This window comes from Anomalospiza imberbis, chromosome 19 (genome assembly GCF_031753505.1).
Source record: "Anomalospiza imberbis isolate Cuckoo-Finch-1a 21T00152 chromosome 19, ASM3175350v1, whole genome shotgun sequence".
NCBI classification, from domain to species: Eukaryota; Metazoa; Chordata; class Aves; order Passeriformes; family Viduidae; genus Anomalospiza; species Anomalospiza imberbis.
The window spans coordinates 391,072-413,928 of NC_089699.1; the positions used below are offsets into that span (position 1 = coordinate 391,072).

Below are 22,857 nucleotides of genomic sequence, written 5' to 3' on the forward strand. Positions count from 1 at the left end.
AGCAGCACCTGAGCTGAGCTAAGCAGGGCAGGGGTGGGTAAGGCCCCCTGGGTTTAAGACTGAGTGCATGTGGGGCTCCTGCCAGCAGCTCTGGCCATGTGAGCCTCGTGCCAGCCCAGGCACAGTGGGGTGACCTGGGTGGGTGACTGGGTGACCTGGGTGGAGCTAGGGCAAGGCCAGTGACTGGGGTGCTTCAGTAGGGATGTCTCACAAGCTGTAGCAAGTGCCAGCCCTCGGCTGCTCTCCGGCACTCACCTGGCCTCAGGCAATTTCAGAATGGGTCACGCTGGAAGGGACCACTGTGGGTCATCTGGTCCAATCTCTCTGGTCAAGCAGGGTCATCCCAGAGGACATGGCACAGGATTGCATCCAGACAGTTCTGGACTATCTCCAGTGAGGAGGATGCCACACCCTCTCTGGGCAATCTGTTCCAGTGTGCTGTCACTGGCACAGGAAGTTATTTCTAATAGAGTATCACAGAATATTGGAGGGGACCCATAGAGATCATATTCAGGTGGAACCTCCTGTGCATCAATTTCTGCTTGTTGCTGCTTGTCCCACTGCTGGGCATCGAGGAGCAGAGCCTGGTCCATCCCCTGACACCTCCCTGCTGACAGAGGATGAGGTCCCCTGTCAGTTGTCTCTCCTCAAGGCTGAACAGGCTTAGAGCCTCTTCTCATTAGAGAGGTGCTTCAGTCCCTTTATTGTGTCTGTAGCCTCTGCTGGACCTGCTCCAGGAGTTCCATGTCCATTTTGTCCTGAGAAGCCCAGAACTGGACACAGAAATCCCAGCTGCAGCCTCAGCAGGGCTGAGCAAAGGGGCAGGATCACCTCCCTTGACCTGCAGGCAATGCTTTCCTAATGCACCCCAGGAAGAGTTGGGGCTGTACAGAGAACCTGCCCTGTGCCCACACCACTAAGCAGTGTCTATCTGTGCTGATAACTTGCCCTGTGCCCACGCTGGTGGCCCAGCCCAGCTGGGCAGGCAGCTGCCTCAGCTGGCAGCCCTGGTGCCAAGACATAGGGGACTGGTGGCTGCCCGTGCCTGGCACATGGCACAGCACACCCTGCCCTGGGCCTGTCAGCGCTGTGGCACCGGGACAGGTGCCATCCCAGGGCCTGCAGCTGCTAACAGCATGACATGGAGGGGAGTGGCTCTTGCTGCTGGGGGCTGCAGCTATTGCACTGTGATGGTGAGTGACAAGTGGGCTGGCAGTGGCCTTTGCTGTGGGCCTTTCAGTGGCCTTTCAGTGTGGGCTGAACTGGGCTCTGCCTCAGGCAGCCCCATGGGAAAGCAGGCCGTGCCAAGGAGCCCGAGCACACCCTGACTGCTGCTGAGTCACCACCACGAAGAGCACTGACACACCAATCCTACCTGTCTGCTTCCAGCCCAACACGTCCAGACACCAGCCAGAGCACTCCTGCACAGCAGCGCTTTAATGGCCCAGGTCAGCCTGAGCCCACAGAGTCCCTGCCCAGCCCAGCACTCAGCAGCACGGTGATTCTTCCAAGTCTGGCCCACCAGCCAGGGCAGTGGGTGCAGGACTGCTGGGGTTGGCCCAGTGACCTTGTCTGTGGGACTGCAATCAGCCAGCTGCTCTCCTGGGGAGCCAGGTGCTGAGCTGGAGCTGGGTCCATGCCTGGTAGCTCCTGGCTTCATGCCTGCTGCCCCTAGGCAGTGTGAAGGTGGTTGTGGAGAAAACTCCATGGTCCCCAAAGGATTCTGAAAACAGCCCAGAGCACACTGGCAGGAGGGAGAGCTGAAGGGCTGTTCTCTGCAAGAAGTGAGCCCCCACGGAGCAGGGTTGTGCTGGTGAGGCAGTCCTGCATGGAGCTGTGTCCTCGGGTGTGACAGCAGGCCTGGTCCTGTACCTACTGCATCCAGTAGCTCCAGGCAGCAGGAGCACCTGCATCCCTGTGATGCAGCATTCCCAGTGACATGTCCCAGTGGGTCTTGGCCATGCCAAGAGGAGGATCTTCCCCAGCACTCCATGGTCCCCCAGCTTCCAGTGCTGTGTTGTGATGGACAGATTCAGTCCCAGCTGCAAGCAGAGTCCGTTCCATCCCATTCCTCCCTGTGGAGCTTGACACTAAGAGGAGAGAGTCCGCAAGACCCTGGGTCCTTGTCCCAGACCTGCCTCCATCCTCTTCCCTGTCCCTGGGCCTCAGTAACACCAAGGATGGTGCATCCCTTGGGACAGGCAGAGGAGCATCCATGCACATGGCTGAGCTCTGGGTGCCCTGGCAACCCCTCCCCACTGCCCTTCATGCTGGCCTCACCTGGCACTCAGGAGCGCCTGTGTCTTTGCTTGTAAACGGAGTGAAGCTTCTGAATGAGAAATGCCTTATCTTCCCCTTCCTGCAACATCAGAGACAGCGCAGTGAGCAGCACTGGGGGGTGAGTGGCTGCGCTGCTGGGGCCAGAGCTCAAACTGGCAGTCCTGGGGCTGGAGCAGGCTGTGAAGCCGCGGGGATGGGCAGGGGCAGTGCTCACATTGGCAATCTGCTCCTGGAGCAGGCAGATGACCCTCTGGTGGCCTCTTACCACCTGGATGTTGAAGTAGATCACAGCTCTGCAATGACAGTAGGGTGGGATGGTGGCAGCCAGGCAGGAAGCTGAGGGACACTGTGCTCCTGGCACTGGGATGGGGCACAGGGCTCTGGGGTGACACCTTGGCTCCCAGCCCCGCTCAGGGCTGTGACAGCAGGACCCTCAAAGTGAGGGCCCGGGGTTCAGCTTTGGGCTCGGGTCCATACTCACATCAGGGCCACAGACATGAAGAACAGGGGGCTTGTGTTCTCCAACAGGTGCTGGTAGACCCAGGCGAACCAGGTGATGTTGGGGTTGGACTTCTCCAGCACTAGCACCCACCTCTTCCCTGACTTGTAGATTGTTTCCAGCCCCCGGAAGGGACCACAGGTTTCTGATGGCTGCACCCTGAGCAAACAGACCAACAGGGTGTTCAGAGCAATGGGGAGCCCAGCAACTACTGGTCCCAGACCAGGGCACTGCCTGTCTCAGATGTCCAGCCCTCCAGGGACCCAGCCTCACTGTCCCCAGCATCCCCAGGGCTGGACAAGGGAGTCCTCATCCTTTGCCTCCTGCAGCAGGAACAGCTGGAGGAAGTGAGCACGGGCCAGCAGCAGGGAGGCACCTCCCTTGCCTGGGGCAGCACCTCATAGCCTGCAGCTGGGCGCTGCCAGGGACAGGGGCCAATGGTCTCCCCAGCCCCTCCTTCTCCAGGCAGCCGGGGGTCCTGTGCCCTGAGCCGCAGCCTCGTGGGTACTCACGACCAGATGGTGTAGGAGAGGAAGGCAGCTGCACCCAGGAAGGAGGGGAAGCACAGCAGAGTGATGAACACAGTGCTCATGCGTGATGCTTGCCAGGGCTTGCTGGGGGACTGGCAGTTCTGCATCAGGCTGGTCTGTGGATAGGGAGAAGTGTCCCGTGGGCTGCCAGCTCCTGGAGAGCAGTCCCTGCTGTCCCCTCCCTCCTGCCCACTGGAGCCAAGTGAGCTTGGGGACATGCTGTCCCCAGAGAGCCCCGCTCAGTCCACAAGGACGAGGCTGCTCCGTGTGGCACCACTGCTGCAGCAGGGGCTGACGGTGACAGGGCACAGCGTCACCACAGTTCAGCCCATGGGGAGTTGCAGGGGGTGGGGGAATCACACCTTTTTGATATAGAACAGCAGCAGCAGCTTCAGCATCTGCACAGCTGGCAGGAGCGGAGCAAAGAGAACGCCCAGCCTGGGAGCAGGGGAAAGACAAGCTTGCCTGGGTCTGAGCCCCAGGGGACACAGTGGTGGGCACAGCTACAGCACCCACAGGGCTCCAGGGGACTACAATGCATTTGCCAGCAGAGGAAGGAGCCACACCAGGCAGAAACATCTCACCAGGTCAGGGTCTGCCCATAGATCAGCTCCAGCACATTTCGGGCGATATCAAACTCTGGCCTCTGCTTTGTCTTCAGCCTCTTCTCCAGAATTAGCCTGGGTGGAAGTGAACTCTGTTCCCACACTGCCTGAGGGGACTTCACACCCCACCTTCCCCCTCTGATGGCAGCAGAGCCTGGCTGCACCAGAGAGCTGGGACCATGCAGGGATGCCACACTGGTGGGGGGACATGTCTTGGGGTATGTTACCTCCAGATCAGCTCCCCGAAGAGCGTATCCAGCAAGGTGAATATGAAATCCATCACCATGAAGCGATACAGGTCCTGCCCCACACATGTCTCCCAGCACTGGGGAGACAGTCAAGTGTGGCATAGAATCACAGAATGGTTTGGGTTGGGAGGAACCCTAAAGCTCATCTCTTCCCCCACTCCGCCATGGGCAGACACACCCTTCCATTAGAGCAGGTTGCTCTGAGTCCTCTCCAACCTGGCCTTTAACAGTTCCTGTGATGGGGCACCTACAGCTTCTCTGGCAACCTATACCAGAGCCTCACCACCCTCACAGGGAAGAAATTCTTCCTGATATCGAATAGGGAAGATGCCACCAGCTCCTTGCACAGCCCCATGCTCAGCCCAGCCTTCCATGGCCCTGAGGCAGTGGTGCTGACCTCCTCTGTCGAGCAGATAACGCTCCGGCTGACCCAGTGGTAGCACAGCAGGATGAGAATCACCATCTTCAGGATGAGGTTCCTGGGGAGCAGGAGCAGTGACAGAAGTCCCTGAGCCCAGGGGATCGAGGGCCGGGCCCCACAGATGGGGTGCCTGGCCCCAAAGCCTCCTTGCCTGCCACAGGTGCAGCTGCAGAACGCTCCCTCCACCACAGCCCCAGCCAGCCCACCTGGTGATTGCCACGTAGACCTGTGTCACTGGGGAGTCCTGCTTCTCCCACACTGCCAGCAAGTTGTACAGGTGCGGCATCAAGGCATTGAGGAGGGACACCACAAGGGGCAGGACTAGCAGAATGGCTTCTTGCTGCCATCTGCCACTGCCCCGTGCTTGTTGCTCCTGCTGAACCTGGTGAGCAGGTACTGGCTGAGTGCACAGCTGTTGGCAGCCAGGTGTGGTGTCTTTTGGGAGAGCAGCAAATGTCCAAGCCAGGAGCACAGCTGCAGTGGGGCTGTCACTGCCCAGTATCCCAGCCCTGTCCCTCCAACCCCAGGGCAGGGGATCCCAGGGTGAGAGGCAGCACTCACCATGTGCATGTGCTCTGAGAAGTAGTGTACAGCCAACACGCAGCCCAACACCGAGCCCAGGGCCAGTGCCCAGGCCAGCAGCATTACAACACAGTGCCCCAGGCACTGGCAGCGGCTCTGCGAGTGGGAGCGGGAGCGCTGCTCCCCCAGCACCTCCTGCAAGAGAGCAGCAGCAGAGCTGCCATATCCACTATGCATCTGGAGCAAGGTTTTGTCCCACTGCAGCACTGCAGCACAGCAGGACCCAGAGGGGTGATGGACAAAGCACTAGCAAGGTTGGGGTCTGGGGTGTTTTGCATTGCCCAGCTCCTTCACCTTCAACTGGGTGCAGATGTTCTCGCACTGCAGCTTCACCGAGCGCCTCTGGATCACCTTGAAGTCCCAGGCACAGAAGACTTTGATGGCCAAGTCCCCTGTGGAGCTTCCCACACTCTCCCGAAAAGAGCGGGACACACTGCAGCAAGGTGAAGGGCATCAGGGATGGGGGCTGGCTGAAGGGGAAGGCTGGCAGTGCCACAGGTGCCGCTGACCCACCTGTACACCAGCAGGATGCAGGTGACAAGGAAGGAGACCCCAACACTGAACAGGTAGGCCAGTGGCAAGTTGTACGGGAGCAGGGGGGCTGCGAGGGGGCACACGCTGCCCTCAGGACTGGAGGTGCAGGGGTCATTCAGGGTGACATTGCTGTAGTAGCCGTAGTACAGCAGCGAGTGTGTGAAGTAGCCCTGCAGGAAAGCACACGATGGGCCCCATGGTGACCTCGGCAGTGCTCGCAGCTTCCCGCTTAGCCTGGCACCTCTGTGCCAGCCTCAGGGACACAGAGCCTTGGGCTGGGGCAGCACCACCTTGTGCACCCACAGCACCGGTGGTCCTGGGGCCCAGGCTCTGCAAGGGCAAGAACTGGGGTATTATTACAGGGGGAAAGTGGGGCTGCCCCTCAGGCTCGGCGCAGCCCCTGACCTGGGGGTGCCTGGGCCATGCTTACCGCTCCTGTGAGGAGCTCGAGGCCAGTGAAGGGCTGGGGGCTGACTGATGCAGTGGGGTACACGGCCTGCAGGACCACCACGAAGGCCAGGAGGATGAGGAATGAAAAGAAGTTCAACATAAGGAGTGTCTTGAGGAAGAGGAAGTAGGACAGGACACTGGAGCCAAAGCGGCCACCAATCTGCTTCAGGGCATAGTGCCCGGGCTGGGCAGTGCGGAGCAGGGAGAGGAGCCTGTACCAGAGACCTCGGCAGCCCTGGGGAGAGGAAAATGGGGAGAGCAGTGGGGCTGGAGCCTGCACTGGAGCCCTCCCAGCCTCTGTGCAGACCTGTGCCTCTGACTTACGAGGCCGACGCAGACCTTGGACCAACCACAGGGTGAGAAGGGGGCCCAGTGGTGGGCGTGCTGCCTCACTGGGCCCCTCTGCCCACTCAGCTGCCGCCTGCCCAGAAGAGAGGGGTGTCAGAGGGTACCACAGCTCCTGGGACAGCTCCGGCTGTGGGAGTCCTGCCCAAGCTGGTGCTGATGGAAGGGGTCTCACCGGAGGATGCGCTTCTCCGCCAGGCTGAGGGGCATGGTGAGCAGCATGTGGCTGCACTGGCTGGGTGAGAGGCTCAGCAGCTCCTTCACCAGCAGGCGCCGTTTCTCTGGGGCACAAGGGGCTCAGTGGGACAAGGCCCGCCAAGTCACGGCCTGCTGTCCCCAACCCAGCATAGGGACAGTGGTCAGCACTGCCTTCCCACAGTCTGGGGGACCCTCACCTTCCAGTGTGGCCCTGGTTGGGTCAGTCTCCAGGTCATACTGGCGCAGGCTGGGCCGTGCCGTGCGGCAGAGCTGCTGCAGCGGTGGGCGGCCGCTCCGGCGCCGCAGCCGCGCCGTGCGGTTGCAGTACTGGGAGATGATGGCCCCGAGGTTGCGTCCTGTGGATCAGAGCAGAGCAGGGGTTGGGCGGCTGCAGGAGAGCAGGGCAGGCAGAGCTCCAAGGGGCTCTGGGAGCTGGGGAAGGGTGGGAAAGTGGGTGGCACCTACCGATCGTGCGGCTGGGCATGCTGGCCAAGATCTGCAGGGAGGCAGAGGAGTAGCTGGGGTGCTCCTCACCTTGCCCGGGCTCTGGCCAGGCCATGGCACAGGCATCTGGAACAGCTAAGCGGGCTGGGGACTCTGGGAGGGGGAAGGCAGGATGCAGAGAAGCCATGGCTCATCCCTGTGTCCCTGCAGCTCTGCTCCAGCACAGAGGCTAGGTGTGTGCCCTTCCCAGAGTACCCCTTTCCCCAGGGCTTTCTGTGTCCCCAAGATCCAATCTGCCCTGGACTGCCCTGCTCTGCACTGGCCAAGGCATCAGCAGGCTCCTACGAATGCTTTGGCCACAGCATTTTGACACAGCTGGCCCAAGCAGAGGGATGGTCCTAGGCACACACACTGTCCCCAGCATGCCCTGGCTGAGGCTGCAGTGCTTTACCTCTGCCTCTCTCCTGCAACTCCAGCTCCAGACCTGCCTCGATCAAGCTGCTCTGCTCCATGATGAGCTGGTGGAATGAGGTGTGCAGGGCTCTCTCGTTGTCCGGACTGGGCTCCTGGCTGAAGGAACACAGGGACACGGTGGCTCGGACACCTGGTGCCTGCAGGGCGTGAGGTCGTAGCCCATCGTACCTTGGGATGGAGGTCGCAAGGCACGGCAGGGCAGCGGGGAGGTCACACTCACCCATCGCTCTCGGAGCCCTCGGGGACGTGGAGGGTGATGGAGGGCGGCTGGGACATCCTGCGAGGCCGAGCGGGTCCCTCCTACATGGGCCCTGCCGTGGTGAGCAGACGGGCGCCACCAGCCCCGGCTTACCGCGGCTCCCCCGGTTTCCGCGGCTCCCAAGCGCTGCGGGACGGGGACGGAGCCGGAGCCGCGGCGTGCGAGGCCGGGGGCAGCCGGGAGCGCGGAGTCCGCGGGGCTAAACCGGGACTAACCCCGGGTCCAGCCCGGCGTCAGGAAGGAAGAGAGGGCGGATGGGGCGGTACCGCGGCCGAGCGGGTTCCGCCCGCCGTCCCGGGACCCTTAGGGTCGGGTACGAAACCTGCGAGCACCAGTCCCGGAGCTCGGCTCGGGAAGGGCCCGGACCGGCCCATCGGAGCAAAGACCCCCGAGCCCCCCGCCGTGTTCTCCGTCCCTCATTCCTCCCCTGCTTTCCCTCCTCCACCCCGGGACGGGCTAAGGCTGCTCGGGGCAGGTGGCCGCCCCGGGGCTCCCCGTCAAGCGCCGCTAGCCCCGAACCGGGAACCGACGGAACGCTCCCCGCCGCCGGCTGCCCGGGCCGCGGCTCGCGCGGGTGCGGATCTGCGGGGAGGGCGGGGGCTGCCGAGCCCTGTCCGTCCCGTCCCCCTTGCCGCCTCCCGGTACCGGCTGGGGGCGGTGGGAGCTCCCCAGAAGCCCCCGTTTCCCCTCGGCTGCGCTCACCGGGGCCCGTCGGCGGCCGAGGCGTGGGGCCGGCGCTCCCGTCCCCCGTTACACCGGAGCGGAACAAGGGATAGAGCGGCGCACCGGGATACGGAGCGGGACCGGCGCGGCGCTCTATGCCCGGGCGGGGGAGCCCCTGTCCCGCCGGACCCAGCCCGCCCGCCCCGCCCCGGCGCCCCCGGTCCGCAAGGGCCGGCCCTCCCGGGGCGGTGCCGCGCAGGAGCGGCGGCGGAACGCCATGGAGGGCGGCGGAGGCGCCTACGGGGCGGCCAAGGCCGGCGGTGCCTTCGACCTGGTCCGCTTCGTGCAGCAGCCGCAGGTGCTGGCGCGGATCGTCAGCGCGGTGAGTCGGGACGGGACGGGACGGGAGAGCCCCTCCGGGACGGCATCCCCCCGCCGCAGGCCGGTGCCCCTTGCCCGCCGGGACGGGCAGCACCCAAAGGGCTCCCCCCGGCCTCGGTGCCGCCCACCGGACATCGGCTCCACCCCGCAGGTCTTCGCCCTGATCGTGTTCGCCTGCCTGGTCGGGGATGGCTACATGAGCCGGCCCGAGGACCCCCAGCTCTACTGCATCTTCAACCACAACGAGGACGCCTGTCGCTACGGCATCGGCATCGGCGTCCTCGCCTTCCTCGCCTGCATCTTCTTTTTCATGGTGGACGTCTATTTCCCCCAGATCAGCAACACTACCGACCGCAAGTACCTGGTCCTGGCCGACCTCGGCTTCTCAGGTACTGGGGCGCGGGCAGGCTGTGCCTCCCGTGGCTGCCACAATGGCCGCCTTGTCCCGTGACGTGGCTGCCGGTGCCTGGCGAAGGGAGTCGCTCCCGTCTGGCGCGCTGCCCGCGGGCCACGCGCTGCTGCTGTTGCTGCTGCTCAGTGCCCCGAGGAGTGGCTGCCTGTGGCCGGGTGCCTGCGCCAGCCTGCACGGTGCAGCAGTGTCTGGGCCCAGGACTGCCCAGGAGCAGCAGGACCTGCCCTGGCCCCTCATGCCACTTCCCCCCACAGGTCTCTGGACCTTCCTGTGGTTCATTGGCTTCTGTTTCTTGACCAACCAGTGGTCCTGGACGCGGGCCGAGGATGTGTACATCGGAGCGGACTCTGCCCGCGCTGCCATCACCTTCAGCTTCTTCTCCATCTTCTCCTGGGTGAGTGAACCACTCTGCCCCACTTGGGGGGACTGCAAAGGGGCCCCCTGTGCTCCACAGCCTGGAATGGCCTTGATGCTGCTCCCCTTCTCTCTGCAGGGACTCCTGCTCACCTTCGCTTACAAGAGGTACAAAATGGGAGTGGAGGACTTTGCTCAAAGCTATGCTGACCCCAGCGCAGGGGTTCCGACTCCCTACTCCAGCTATCCCAACATTAGCCATGAGAGCTACCAGCAGCCACCCTTCACGCACACAGCGGAGGCCCCCGAGGGCTATCAGCCACCACCAGTGTACTGAGCCCTGGCTGGCACACATGGGATGGCTGTACCAGTGCAATTCCTTTCGCGGGGAGGGAGGGAGGGAGGGATCTGTGACTTGGAGGGGACAGTGGGGCAGGAGGGTGATGGCTGCTTTGTTTGAAGGTGACTGGGCTTTTTCATGGGGTGCAGGAGGGGCTTCTGTCTGGTCCCAGAGCTGAGATCCTCACTGGAAGGTCCAGAGCCCAGTGTGTGATTTGGTGGGTGATTTAGCACATGATGATTTGCAGCTGCTGGGTGAACTCTGCAGCTGCAGGAGGTTGGGTTTGTGGGCAGCCCTGGCATGTGCAAGCCTCTGCTTTTGCTGTGGTGCCTTGGTGATGGGCTGCAGTTCACACCCCCGGACCTGGCCAGGCTCTGCCCCTGTGACTTGCCCTGGCCCATCCTGTCTCCAGTGCCTTTCAGCCCTGCTGGCTGCATTCCCCAAGTGCCGTCTCTCGCTCTCGCCGCTGTAGCACAGCCAGGCCCAGCTCCTGCCTGCGCTGGCTTCCCTTGCCTTCCCCCATCAGCTGCTTCTGGGCGAGCTATTGCCAAAGCCCCCTCTTCCCTAATGCCGTGCTGTGCATTCCCCCAGCCTGCACTAGAGCTGCTGGTGCTTGGATGATGCAGTTTGGGGTCTGTGGGAGCAGTGAGCACTGAGATCCCTCAGCAGGGCCATGGCTGAGGACAGTCCTGGAGCACTTTCTTTCCCTTGTGTGCCTGCCTGAGTGCTGCCTCTGCTGCTGCGAGGCTGAGCTCCCGTGCTCCTGCACCCAGGCTCCCACCTGCACTCCAGCCACACCAGGAGCCTGTGGGCCATTGTCTCAGGTTGTGTTTGCTGCTGTGCTGTCCTAGCAGCCGTGTGGGGCATCACTGCTGGGGCCAGCCTTCAAGTAGTTGTCACTGTAGGGTTGGAATAAACATTTTCACCGAGCCACCATGTGCCTTTTGTCTTGGGGGAAGCAGAAAAGGCCCCTTCCTTGTGCCCCTCCAGGGCTTGGAGTGTCAGCTGGGGCAGTGCAGCCCCTGCCAACTGCTGTGCTGCAAACAGCACATTCATGCTGGTGGCTATTTTTAGGCCACCCTCCTCATGCTCCTTGGTCTGAGCAGCCCTCCCACCCTGTGACCAGCCCACGTTGCTGTCTCATTGGTCATGGCCAGGACGACTTAGCAGAATGCGCTGGTAAAAAATACACACAGGGGTTCATTAAGTTATTTATTAACCTAAAGCAGCAGCAGAGGCTTCCCCAGCCCTGGGGGAAAAGCCCAGGCCTAGTAATCGAGTGCTTGTGAATACAATAATTCTCACCTGTAACATGGGGGCAGCAGGGGGAGTTCAGGCAGCTCTTGGAGCCTTCCAGGGCACAGGCAAACAGCAGCCCTGGACTCAGATGCAGGGGTCTGGCCTGGCCAGAACAAAGAGCTACTGTTTGGAGCCTGTGGATGCTGGAAAAAAACACTTCCAGGAAAAAAACACTTTCACAGGGAATAAGGAAGCAACAACATAACAACCTTCCAGAATCTGAGTCTAACAATGAGGGAAGAGGATCCTTCAGTCAGCTTAGAGCAGACTAAGAGTCAGCCTCAAGAATTTTGGAAGGCTGAGGAGAAAGCAAGAGACATGACTAGAGCAGAGAAGCAGCTCCTCAGGAGAGCCCCTTTACCAAGCAGCTGGATCTTCCCTGGAATAACTAGTGCAAACTCTGAGCCTCCAAACCTCTCACAGGTAACATAGCACCAAAGTGGAAGCACCAGTCTTGAACCTGAGAAAAACTGCCCTGAATTTGGAGGCTCTTCCTGGGACCAGCTCCTCCAGACGAGTCTGTCACAGCCTGCTAGAACACAGCCAGCCCTTTGAGGTTCAACACCTCAGAAGAGTCAGCTGCTAGGCCTCCTCTACCTTCTTCTGTTTCAACAATAATTGACACCAGCCAGCATGCTGGCAGAGAGGTTGGGGGCCTGCCCAGGGCTGGGCTGCCTTGTGTGTCAGTTTAAAAGCTGTGTCACAGCTCTGTGACAAGGGACAAGTTACCTCAGACGGTTAAGGAAGGAAGCTAAAAGTTGCAGTTAAAATACTAATGGCTGTACATTGTCTTGAGAAACCTGAAATTTAGCAACAGTGCACAAGAGAGAAGGGCTGCATTCCCAGGCACCAGAAGCAGCAGCAGTGCCAGCCTGAGCACGCTTAGACCACTGGGAGAGCTGGCCAGAGCCACAGTGAGCGGCAGCAGCGCTGCGGCCCGGCTCAACATGCAGTGCCCCAGGGCCTGCGTGTGGCAGCATCAGTAACTGTGCTGGTCTCTCTCCTTGTTCTGAGATGGGAACTCACTCTAGCCAGGCTTTTGCTTCAGCTTCCACAGCATCAGGCTTGGTGGATCCTCAGTTGTGGTGCTTGGTGTGGGGAGGTTGGGTAGGGAGGGCTGAGGCACTGAACAGTTTGTTAAAATACAGAGAGGCAGACCTGGTGCCTGTGAGCCACAGCACTGAACTCCCTTTCCCTCCATTTTCCCAGCAGTCAAGTGAAGATCTTGCGAGGGGCAGCTGTCTCCAGCTGCCTCAGGCCCAGGGGCACGTTCTCCTTGTTCTCTGGCCCGGCCTGCTGGGGTCGCTTGCGGAAGTAGCAGGCTCGGCACACAGACTGGTACTTGTCAGCTCCTCCAATCACTTCAACCTGGCAGGGAAGTTTGGGGAGTGATTGCAGAGCCCAGCTCCCTGGAGGGAGTCTCTCCATACCAGCAGGACTGGAAAGGTGAAACAGTTTCTGTTCCAAGGTGACTCACCTCCCGCTCTGCTCCCAGCCTCTTGGTGTAGGAGGCCTCCCGGAAGCACTCCATGCACACAGCGTTCAGCTTCACCACGCTCTCCGCCAGCGGCACCAGGTTCAGGATGCTCCCAAAGGCCTGTGTGAGACAGCAGGGAAGATGCTGCTGGGTGGGTTCCACGAGGGTCCCAAAGCAGCTGCTGTGCCAAAAGGAGTGCTTTACCTTTCTCTGGAAAGTCCCATCCAGAGCAGCAACAATGACGGTTTTCCCGGTGTTGGCCATTGTCTCGCAGAACTCCACAATGTCTGGGAACTGGAGGGGCACAGGCACATCGTAAAGGAGGGGGGGCATCACTCGGCTCCAGATCCCATGGTGCGTGCCCAGACAGCAGCACCAGGAATCAGGAAGATCAGAGCCATGTGCCCTGTCTGTGAAATGGGCTGCACTCCCACTGTCCTGTCTGCAGGGACTATAAGGAAGGAGGCTTTGACTGTAAGCACAGGCCACATAGATCAAACTGCCCCAGGGTGTTACTTCCCCCTCTTCCTACAAAGGACAGGCCTTGGTATGCACAGGGTGTGCCGAGGAGTCTGTGTCCCGCAGAGCCCAGCAAACCCACCCCAGCCATGCACTTACGAACTGGCCCTCGTCGATGCCGATGACGGCGGCGGCCAGCGCTTCCTGGTAGACGTCCTGGAGGAGCCGGGCAGGCAGGGCCTCCATGGTGCTCCTGTGGGCAGGGAGGGAGTGAGCCCACAGGCCAGGCAGCCCCGTGGAAGCGGGGTGTCCTCCTGCCCCCGAGCTCACCTGTCGTGTGTGGAGACCCCGGAAGAGCTGTAGCGCGTGTCCTTGGCATACTTCACCAGCAGGCACTGGTACTGGGCGAGCTGGAACCGTCGCACTCGCCGCATGAGTTCCGTGCTGCAAGACACGGTGTCAGCGGGCCTCAGTCTCAGCCCGCCGCCTTCCCGTGCCCCCGCCCTGCGCCTCCCGCTCCGCGCCTACCTCTTCCCGGAGAACATGGGCCCGAAGATCACCTAAGGGCAGAACGGCGCGGTCAGAGCAGCAGCCAGCGGGAAGCCCCGGCTCCACCCAGTCGGGGCTCCCGCAGCCCCCTCGGCGCGGTGACCAGGCACAGCGCCTGTATCTGCCCCCAGCCCGTGCCCGGGGCAGTACCGTGCCCGTACCTGCCCCCAGCCCGATGCACGGGAGCGTTGCCGTACCTGCATCTGCTCCCGCACCGGTGCCCCAGGGTGGCAGCGGTACCTACCCCCCAGCCCGTGCCCCGGGGCGACACCGTACCTGTATCTGCCCGCGGGGCCGGCTGGGGGAGCCGGGGTGGACACCGGGCACCGTCAGGCAGTTCATGGCGGACTGCCGGCCCGAGCCCGCGCGCGCCGATTCGGCGCGGCCCCCTCAGCCAATCGGAGGAGGCCTCTCCCCCACGCGTCACAGGGCTAGCCAATCGCGAAAGGGTTTGCGCCGCCGCGCGGCAGCCCTGCCCAATGGAGGTAAAGGGCGCCAAAATTTTTATTTTCCTCTGCCCGCCGGCTCCGCCCTCCCGGTCCCGAGCGACCAATGGGAGGCGACCCCGCCCCCGAGCTCTGGCCTCGCCTCCACTGTCTGGTCCCGCCCCCGGGCTCGGGCCTCGCCTCCGGGGCGGCCAATGGGAGCGCGTCCGCCCGCCCCCGCTCAGGCCCCGCCCCTCGGCGGGTAGGCGGCACCGGGAGCGGCACCGGGAGCGGCACCGGGAGCGGCACCACGATGGGCGGGTGGCGGGACATGTCCGCGGAGGTAGGGCCCCGAGGCAGGGCCCGCGGGTGGGCAGAGCACGGTTCTCGTCCGGGCCGCCGGTTGGTGGTTTTCGCGTGCCCCGCCGCTGCCCCGCTGCCTCCCCGCTGCAGGCGCTGGAGGACCATTACTCTCCCAGTCGCTGGTCCCTCCGCCTGGACCGGGACACCATCATCGACGCCCACCTCGCGGTGACGGCGGCAGGTGGGGATCGCGGCGCCGGGAGAGCGGCTGCGCTCGGTGCCACGGCGCCGTGATCCACCGCCTTCCCGCCGCAGGAACCGAACGGGCCCGGGCCAGCGCGCAGACCTTGCTGCACGTGCCCTATGGCATCGGGGACGGGGAGAAGCTGGACATCTATTTTCCCACGGACCCTTCTGAAAGTGAGTGACGGGGTGGCAGGGACGGGAGCGGGCAGGGTGGACACGGCTCATCCCGCACTGTGCTGCACAGCCTTCCCGGTTCTGGTCTACATCCACGGTGGATACTGGCAGTGCTTGAGGTGAGGTGGGCTGTCGGTGAGGGGTTCCTCGGGAAAGGACCCCCTCACCAACTCTTGCTGACCCCTTCTCCTGACACTGGGGTTTGCTCTGGGTACACGGGGTCTGACCAGTCCCCAGCTGGTCCTACAGCCCCCGGCTCCCGCAGCCTGTCAGCAGCATCTCTGTCCCCCCAGTAAGGACGATTCGGGGTTTGCAGCCCCCCCGCTGGTGTCGCAGGGGGTGGCAGTGGTGGCGGTGGGGTACGACATAGCCCCTAAAGGTAGGTGCTGCCCTGCAGAGGCTGCAGCTGCCTGCGCAGCCCAGCGCCCTCCAACCCTGCCCTTTGTCCTCTGCCCAGGCCACATGGACACCATGGTGCTGCAGGTGCGCCGCAGCCTCGTCTTCCTGGCGGAGCGGTACCCCAGGATCAGGTGGGCAGCTCCCGGGTCAGGGGTTGGTCTGTGAGAGTGGCTGGGGGCAAACAAGGCCTGTAGCGGGACAAAGGCTTTGGCACCTCAGTCCAAGCACTGGGCAGTGCCTGTGGCCACAATCCCCTGTCACTGCACAAGGCAGCAGCTGATGGATTGGGAAACATCTGAGCTGACACATTTGGGCTGTGCCAACTCCTCTGCACAGAGCAAAGAGTGCCTAGGTGTCCCTAGTGTCCCTCTCAGTCGCTCCCTCCTACTGGCTCACTGCTCCCTCCTTCCAGAGGCATTTACTTGTGCGGACACTCGGCAGGGGCCCACCTGGCGGCCATGGTGCTGTCCACAGACTGGACGGAATTCCAAGTGGTGCCAGATATCAAAGGTAGCGTTGCCATGACCCAGAACAGGGTTGAGAGAAGAACTGGTCTCCACACCTGGGACGAGGCTGTGGGGCTGATTATGCTAACTGATTGTGAGGTCCCCAGGGCTGTGGGAGCCACCCAGGCTGCAACTCCTCACCTGCCTGTGCCTCTGCCTCCAGGAGCGGTGCTGGTGAGTGGCCTGTATGACCTGGAGCCCATCCTGCACACCTACGTGAATGATGCTCTGAACATGAGCCGGTGAGCTCACATGCTGTGGGGACAGCCATGGGGACGAAGCACAGGCAGGCGGTGTCCGTGGCTCTGCAGCCACTCTGCCCCAGACACATGGGGACAGAGCACAGGCAGGCGGTGTCAGTGGCTCTGCAGCCACGCTGCCCCAGCTGGGGAGTCCAGCTGACAGCGCGGACGCTCTTGGAGCGAAGGGCTGCATCAGCTGCCACCGGCGTGACTCCTGCAGGGAGGTGGCCCAGAGGAACAGCCCCATGAGACATGTCACCCCGGCAGCACCAGCAGCCTGTGAGGTGCTCGTGGCTGTGGCCCAGCATGACTCCCCAGAGTTTCGCAGGCAGTCACAGGAGTACAGCCAGGTGAGCATCAGGCAGTCACAGGAGAATGGCCAGGTGAGCTCCAGCAGCGCCCTGCTGGGCTCTGGTGGGGACACTGCTCCAGGCAGCCCTCACCAACTTACCCAGCCGGGAGGAAGAGCTTCTGTGCCGATCCAGAACAGTTTCTGGCTCACTGGAGGACACCAGTCCTTGCCAAGACACTATTCCTGCTGCTTGTCCAGGGCAGGTGGAGATTGGGGTCTGTCCTATGGCACCGCTCTCTCCACAGGCCCTGCGTGCAGCCGGCTGGTCTGTCTCTCTGCTGGATCTGGCTGGTGTGGATCACTTTGACATCATTGAGAGGCTGTCAGAGGACAGCTATGTCCTCACTCAGGTAGGCAGGAGGGCTGTACCAAGGCAGATCGGGTGGGCTGCCACCTCCCTGCGGGGAGGTGCAGGGTCAGAGGGTCAGGGGCTTTTCCCAGGGTTTGGTTCCTCATCCCAGGTGATTCTGAACATGATTTCAAGAGCATGATGGCACCTCAGGAGTAAACAGATGGAGACGGTGGCCCTGTGTGGTGGCAAGGGGCATCTCGTGTCCCCCTGCCTGCTACCTCCTCAGTCTAACACAACGCCACCACTACCTCTGATCTGCACTGTGCCCTTTCTGCTCAGCCCAGCCTAGGCTGGTGCCCCTTCCCTGCAGTGCTCCTGCCCGCTGGAGCACAGGGGACTGAGGGCTGCAAGGCTCTGTCTGGGCAGCTAGATCATGAAGTTTGTTCCCTCAGTGTCCTTTACACTGCACATTGGCAATGCAGAATAAAATGGGAATTACTGCTGCCTGGGCTGGTGCTTCCTGGGGAGTCAGTGAGTGCACACCCAAAGAAATTGCTGCTGAGAGAATCCCTTCTTCCAGTGCAGAGTTCTGGGACTTGCTGACCCAGAACACGACAGGGAAGCCTGGGGAGCCCACCTGCTGCTGTGGGACAGAATGACATAAGCCTCTGTGAATGGGAGTGACAGAGCCATCTGGGCCAGGCTGGGCTCATGCTCCTGGGACAGTCCTGGGCAGACACAAACCTTGGCATTGCTGTGCAGTAACTCTGGTCCTGTGGCTGAGATGGTTCTATGTCCTCAGGAGCAATTGTCCCTTCACGGGGACCTTGGCTGTGATGATGTCCCTGCTGCAGAGCAAGGACAAGAGCACATTTGAGAGAAAACACCCTGCACAGCTACAGTACCACCAAAAGGTGTTTATTTTGTGCACTGACTGCCTCAAGGACTGGGGTCTCCCCTAGGCTGGGCTCACATTGGTTTGTCAGGCTGCCTGTGAGGGCTGATGTCAAGTTTCAGATGGCTGGGAACACATCTGGAGCACAAAGGGCCTGGCAGAATGCTCAGGCTCCCCCAGTGCCTGGAGGTGTTGGATGCAGTCCCAAGGCCAATTCCTCCTGGCACTTCCTGGCCACAAATTCCAGCTTTCTCCTTGCAAGCTCAGTGTCACGGGCCGAGATGTTGCGGTGCCAGACGGCGCGCACAGTCCGTGCCGACCACGGGAGCAGCAAGACACTGACAGCCTGCCCGGTCTCAGCCTCCTCCTCCTCGCTGACGGCACGCAGGCGGTCGCAGAGCTCGGCAGGGGACGGCCAGGCCCCCTGGACACTTACCATCACAATGTTGGTCTCCACTGCGGCCAGGTTGATGGAGCAGAGAGGAGAGTCCAGCGCATGGATACCTGTGGGAGGCCGAGGTGGTGCAAGCCCACTGCCCAGCTACCTGGAAGAGGCTGCCTGCCCCAGCCCCGCCCCAGGTTCTGCATGGAGAGCCCTTTCTTCCCCCATGTGGTACCAGGGTCACTGAGCACAGCATGGGGACGGTCATGGCATGATCCTGGCACTCCAGCCAGGTGAGGCTCCCAGCAGCATCCTCATCTGTCTGGAGACCCAGTGTGGCCATCCAGGGATGGTGTCCAAGCCACCAGTATGGCAGCACTGCTGGGCAGTGTCAGGTGTGCTGTTACATCCCAGCACACTCAGGGGCCCTGAGGTACCTTCCGCAAAGCTCCGGGCGTTGTTGTGGTCTCTGCGCAGCATCGCCTCCGCCTGCTGCAGCCCGAGGCGGGCGGCAGCCGCCAGCACTCCCGCCTGCCGCATGCCCCCACCCAGCAGCTTCCGTACACGCCAGGCCTCGGCGACAAACTCCCTGCACCCTGCCAACACCGCACCAGCCGGGGCGCCCAGGCCCTGCAGAACCACCAGTGGGGTCACTCCAGCTGTCCCAGGGGCAGCCACCCCTCCTGGGCTGGGGCCCAGCCTGCCAGGTGTGTTCTTAGCCCAACACCTGCAAACAAGGGCCAGGCTCCAGCTTGTGCTGGCCCCTGCCAGCCCCGGAGACCCCTCCCCACACAAGCAGACCTTGGAGAAGCAGAGGGACACAGAGTCACAGTGCTGGGCAATCTGAGCTGGCTCCACACCCTGGGCCACTGCTGCATTCATCAGTCGTGCGCCGTCCATGTGCACCCGCAGCCCGTAATGGTCTGCAAGCCCACGGACCTGGAAGTCAGGGGGACAGCTGGTTTGGGAGGCACCCCTGGGGCACCACGAGCCATCTCTGAGCTCCAGTGTCCCCGCAGTGCCATTGTGCAGGGCCCAGCTGCTCACACCAGGCAGGATTGTGCCAGCACCATCTGTGGGCTCTCACCTGCCTGAGATAGGTGAGGGGCAGTGCCCGGCCCCCGGCCGAGCTGTGCGTGTTCTCCAGACAGATGAGCTCAGGACGTGGGTGGTACCGGCTGCCGTGGGCCTCACGGATGGTCAGCTCCAGCTGCTCCAGGTCGAACGTGCCATTCGGCAGATCTGGCAGTGCCTGGGAGTGCACACCGGCAACCTGTGCCCGGGGCAGGGGAGAGCACGGAGCTGACAGGGGACAGTGGTGGCGCACGGGGACTCCAGCCCTCTGTCCCCCACTCGTGCTGCAGCCCGTGGCTTGGGACAAGGATCCAGGGGATGCCCCGGCAGCGGATCCTCCGCCTGGCCGGGCCCTGGCAGCCAGAGGAGGGCAGCACGCGGCCGCCCTCCTGCCCTGCGCGCACTGCCACCACTGCCATTGTACCCATCGCCACTGCCCCCGCGCTCACCTGTGCGGCCCCGCCGTGCTCGTAGAGCTGCAGGTGGGCGTCCTGGCCCAGGAACAGCTGAGCTCCCCTGCGCTGGCAGTGGCACATCACTGGAAGAGAAGGGCCGTGAGGGATGGGGCCGAGGACAGCATCCCACAGCCTGGGTGCACGAGGGGCTGCGAGTGCAGCCCCGGACTCACCGGCGATGAGGTTCGCCATGGTGGCCGTGGGCACGAACAGAGCCGATTCCGTCCCCAGAGTCCCCGCGGCCCGGCGCTGCAGCTCTGCGCGGGGATAGGGATGTCCTGAGGGGCTGGGGCTGGGCGGGCCCACGGGCTTGGGGACCCCGCAGGTCCCGGCTGCCCCCGTAGCCCCGCTCCGGGCCCCTCATCCCGCTGCCCCCGGGTCGGGGGCTTGCTGGCAGGGACCCACCGGGAGGTGCATCCCCTCCGCCCACCGTTCACTGTCGGGTCCTCTCCGTAGTCGTCGTCGCCCACGGCGGCGCGGGCCATGGCGCGGCGCATCGCCGCGCACGGCCGGGTCACCGTGTCGCTCCGCAGGTCCACGACAAGCGGCGGGGCCGCGGCGGGACCCCGCGGCTGCCTCCCCCCGGCCATCCCCCAGGGCCCAGGTAGCCGACGCCGCTGCAGCACCGCCCGCATGGCCGGGACCGCCCCCCGCAAGGGCTCCCGGGCGGGGGCGGGATCGAGATCGCCCATCCCGGGAATACGGGGCGGGAACAGGGCAGCGGTCCTGCGCGGGCACCTCCCGCGAACTGGGGCTGCCTCGGAACGCCGGCCCTACGAGCCCCCATCCCTCCATCCGCCACCACCCTGGCGCTGGGGAACACGAGTGGGGGCTGCCCCGGCCCTGCACTGCCCCGTCCCCATCCTGGGTGTCCCGCGGGAGGGAGCGCCAGGGCGATCCTCCAGAGTCTTTCCATGGCTGAGCAGGAATTGCTCCCGCCCCGCTGCGCCCGCTGCCAGCGAGGCTGCCACGGGATCGTCTGGGCGCTGGGAACCTGCTCCGGCTCTGGCTGCGTCTGCCCTGGCAGCAGCCGACGCGCAGTGCGATGGCACCGCAGGTGGGCTGGCGCTGCAGCGGCGCTCTGGGATCTCTGGGCAGCTTCACAGATCTCGGCACTCTGCCTGCTCTGAGGGGACCCACCAGCCTCTTGGCAGAACACTGGCCCTCAGCAGGAGGACGTGTGTCCAAAGCAGTAGCGAGACCCCCTCTCCTCCCCGCGCTGGGCTGGACCAGCCAGACCACACTCCTTGCTGCTAGCACGGCGGGGGCACCGCTGCAGCACCCAGCACCTCCCTGGCATTTGCAGGGGATCAATAGGGCACGTGCATTAAGGTGCCTCTTCCCCTCAGCCCCTGCCCACCTGTGGATGTTGTGTGCTCCAGCCACCTGTGCCAGGCTGCTGCCTTCTCCTTCCCTCTGCCACGTGCCCCCCCAGCCTTGGCTGCCCCAGGTTCCTTATCCTGAGCCCCCTGCAGCCACCCCACTGGTGCCCGCTCTGCCTATCCCCCTGCCTGCGCCCCTGTCCATGGAGCTCCCTCCCTCACTATCGCCTGTCAGCCCCGCAGATGAGTGAGCCATAAACAGTCCTTCATGAGACGTTTTTCACACGCAGGGCCACATGTTAACAGTTTTTCTTTATTTACTGCCTCCATTTCCTCTTTGTTCCAGGAACTTGTCCTCCAACTTCAAGCTGCTCATGATTAGGCAAAAAGGCCTCTAATCTCCCCGATCTGATTTACCGTCACTGAGAGCAGACGCTTCCCGTTACTGGCCCTGGACCTGGGAGCATGGACAGCTGAGCTGTGCCGGCTGCTGAGCCCAGCTGAGCCTCCCCAAAGCTGCCCCGCCACACACACTGCCTTCCCGCCAGCTTCCTCTTCCAGTAAGCGCTGGGCAGTGCAGCTGGTCACGCCGCAGGTGAAGGGCTGGGGGAACGGCAGCTATGGGGCCCCAGCCAGGGATCCCCCCCCCCTCCACCTGGGGCGGCTGATTTAGGGCAGGGCAGGCTTTGGAGCCACTCTCTCTCTGCCGGGAAGGGCCGGATGGCTGCAGCACCCCTCAGCATGGCCTTCCCAGCCACACTCCCATGGCACCTGATGGGCTGGTTGATTGCCCTAGTGTGCCCAAAGCTGAAGGGCAGCTCAGGGCTCTGCTGTGGGCAGTCCCCCCAGCCCAGTCAGGGTCTGCAGCCAAGCAGGGGCTCCTTCACTGGGCAGCAGCTGCAGCTTCTGCAGGACTGTGTAGTGTGGCTGGGTGTCTGCCACCGAGCCCCTTGTCCTTCAGCCCTGTGCCTTTCCCTGGGACTTTGGTCTGGGACCAGCCTTGGGGGTCCCCCCTTGCTACCAGCACCCACAGAGCTACCCCTGCCTGTGACCCAGCAGGGCCACGGTGGGGCTCGATGCAGCCAGCACCAAGGAAGCACTTGTAGCCTTATGTGGAGCGGCTGAATGGACGCCACGGGAGCTGGGCAGAGGCAGGGCAGTGCCAGCGTCTGGCCAGGGGCTTGGCTGGCAGCTGGGGACTAGCGGGGCCTCACCCAGGACCACGCTGCACCACAGGACTGCAGTCACCACCTGCCCACACCATCTCCTGTGGTGGGCTAAGCCCCTGCCCCGCTGGGCTCAGCTCCTGCTCCAGTCGTGCCTCCCCAGGGCTAAAATTAGCAGCTGAGGCCTGGCTGGGGAGCCGGGAGTGGAGCCCAGATCCCACCGCGGAGGATCGGGTTTCCCCCCTCCCTACCACAGGCCTGGCAACCACTGGGGCCGATTCCCGGAGCTGGGCCCCCCCTGCTACCAGCCCCACTGGCAGCCCCATCCCAGGCCTGCCAGGCCCCGCCGCTTGATCTGCACGTCCCCAGGGCTGAGCGCATCCCGGCTGCAGGAGGGGCTGTGGGATGGGGGAAGCACAGTGCTGTAGCTCCAGGGGCATCACTGGGCTGGGTCTGAGCCCTCTGCCCCTGGCACACATGGTTGCGCTGGGGCAGGCTGGCAGTGGGCTCTGCTCCCAGCCTCCTAAGCAGAGCCGGTGGCTGCGGCCATGGAGCTGTCAGTGGCCCAGGCAATGCCCCGAGGGTCTTGTGCTGAGCGCCGAGGGCTGACTCAGGACCTGGCCGTGACCACAGCGCGCTCACGATGAGCTCGGGGTGCTGCCTTTGCCCTGCGGCCACACTGTCCATGCAGCCCGTGCTGCTCACCCTGTGTGCCCTTTGGGCTCCATGGCTCGTCCCAACGGGGTGGCACTGGCCCTGCCCGTTCTGCAGGGCCCCGGTCCCACCTGGGCCGAGGCAGCTGCCGTCCGTCACCCTCGAGG

General features: G+C 63.4%; 6 protein-coding genes across 12 annotated transcripts in view; 2 read left to right on the forward strand and 4 right to left on the reverse strand.

The window, feature by feature from the left end:
• HGS (hepatocyte growth factor-regulated tyrosine kinase substrate) overlaps positions 1-22,857 on the reverse strand; it is a 45,172-nt gene that overhangs the window by 10,627 nt on the left and 11,688 nt on the right. The window lies entirely within an intron of this gene.
• On the reverse strand, positions 1,457-8,215 carry TMC6 (transmembrane channel like 6). 6 transcript variants are annotated; one of them, XR_011005297.1, is made up of 20 exons: positions 7,831-8,215; positions 7,588-7,706; positions 7,158-7,289; positions 6,890-7,048; positions 6,670-6,775; positions 6,474-6,570; positions 6,130-6,384; positions 5,679-5,869; positions 5,460-5,598; positions 5,145-5,300; positions 4,790-4,965; positions 4,560-4,641; positions 4,142-4,239; positions 3,894-3,989; positions 3,672-3,747; positions 3,292-3,425; positions 2,762-2,938; positions 2,495-2,640; positions 2,281-2,359; positions 1,457-2,075 (listed from the first exon to the last, which is right to left on the reverse strand). XR_011005297.1 is itself a non-coding variant. In XM_068209842.1 (20 exons), the coding sequence occupies exons 1-19, from the start codon at positions 7,884-7,886 to the stop codon at positions 2,288-2,290; spliced, it is 2,400 nt and encodes a 799-aa protein (XP_068065943.1). In that variant the 5' UTR covers positions 7,887-8,208; the 3' UTR covers positions 1,457-2,075; positions 2,281-2,287. The 6 variants fall into 6 exon arrangements, 3 of the variants coding, with proteins under 3 accessions (XP_068065943.1, XP_068065942.1, XP_068065941.1); XR_011005295.1 differs by having other exon boundaries at positions 1,457-2,083; XR_011005296.1 differs by having other exon boundaries at positions 1,457-2,090.
• Positions 8,756-10,952, forward strand: SYNGR2 (synaptogyrin 2). The gene is made up of 4 exons (XM_068209859.1): positions 8,756-8,914; positions 9,065-9,302; positions 9,580-9,719; positions 9,819-10,952. Exons 1-4 carry the CDS (start codon positions 8,810-8,812, stop codon positions 10,014-10,016), a joined length of 681 nt encoding a protein of 226 aa, XP_068065960.1. The 5' UTR covers positions 8,756-8,809; the 3' UTR covers positions 10,017-10,952.
• On the reverse strand, positions 11,219-14,206 carry TK1 (thymidine kinase 1). The gene is made up of 7 exons (XM_068209860.1): positions 14,080-14,206; positions 13,783-13,814; positions 13,585-13,698; positions 13,414-13,507; positions 13,000-13,089; positions 12,796-12,915; positions 11,219-12,686 (listed from the first exon to the last, which is right to left on the reverse strand). Exons 1-7 carry the CDS (start codon positions 14,143-14,145, stop codon positions 12,531-12,533), a joined length of 672 nt encoding a protein of 223 aa, XP_068065961.1. The 5' UTR covers positions 14,146-14,206; the 3' UTR covers positions 11,219-12,530.
• On the forward strand, positions 14,341-17,246 carry AFMID (arylformamidase). Its single transcript, XM_068209852.1, has 11 exons — positions 14,341-14,571; positions 14,682-14,772; positions 14,847-14,951; positions 15,022-15,070; positions 15,245-15,330; positions 15,409-15,481; positions 15,763-15,860; positions 16,020-16,098; positions 16,319-16,448; positions 16,696-16,800; positions 16,912-17,246. Exons 1-11 carry the CDS (start codon positions 14,356-14,358, stop codon positions 16,939-16,941), a joined length of 1,062 nt encoding a protein of 353 aa, XP_068065953.1. The 5' UTR covers positions 14,341-14,355; the 3' UTR covers positions 16,942-17,246.
• On the reverse strand, positions 17,541-20,216 carry LOC137485377 (uncharacterized). Of its 2 annotated transcripts, XM_068209851.1 has the most exons (7): positions 19,979-20,215; positions 19,722-19,805; positions 19,543-19,631; positions 19,107-19,292; positions 18,821-18,958; positions 18,457-18,649; positions 17,541-18,141 (listed from the first exon to the last, which is right to left on the reverse strand). In XM_068209851.1, the coding sequence occupies exons 1-7, from the start codon at positions 20,181-20,183 to the stop codon at positions 17,804-17,806; spliced, it is 1,233 nt and encodes a 410-aa protein (XP_068065952.1). In that variant the 5' UTR covers positions 20,184-20,215; the 3' UTR covers positions 17,541-17,803. The 2 variants fall into 2 exon arrangements, with proteins under 2 accessions (XP_068065952.1, XP_068065951.1); XM_068209850.1 differs by having other exon boundaries at positions 18,457-18,958; positions 19,979-20,216.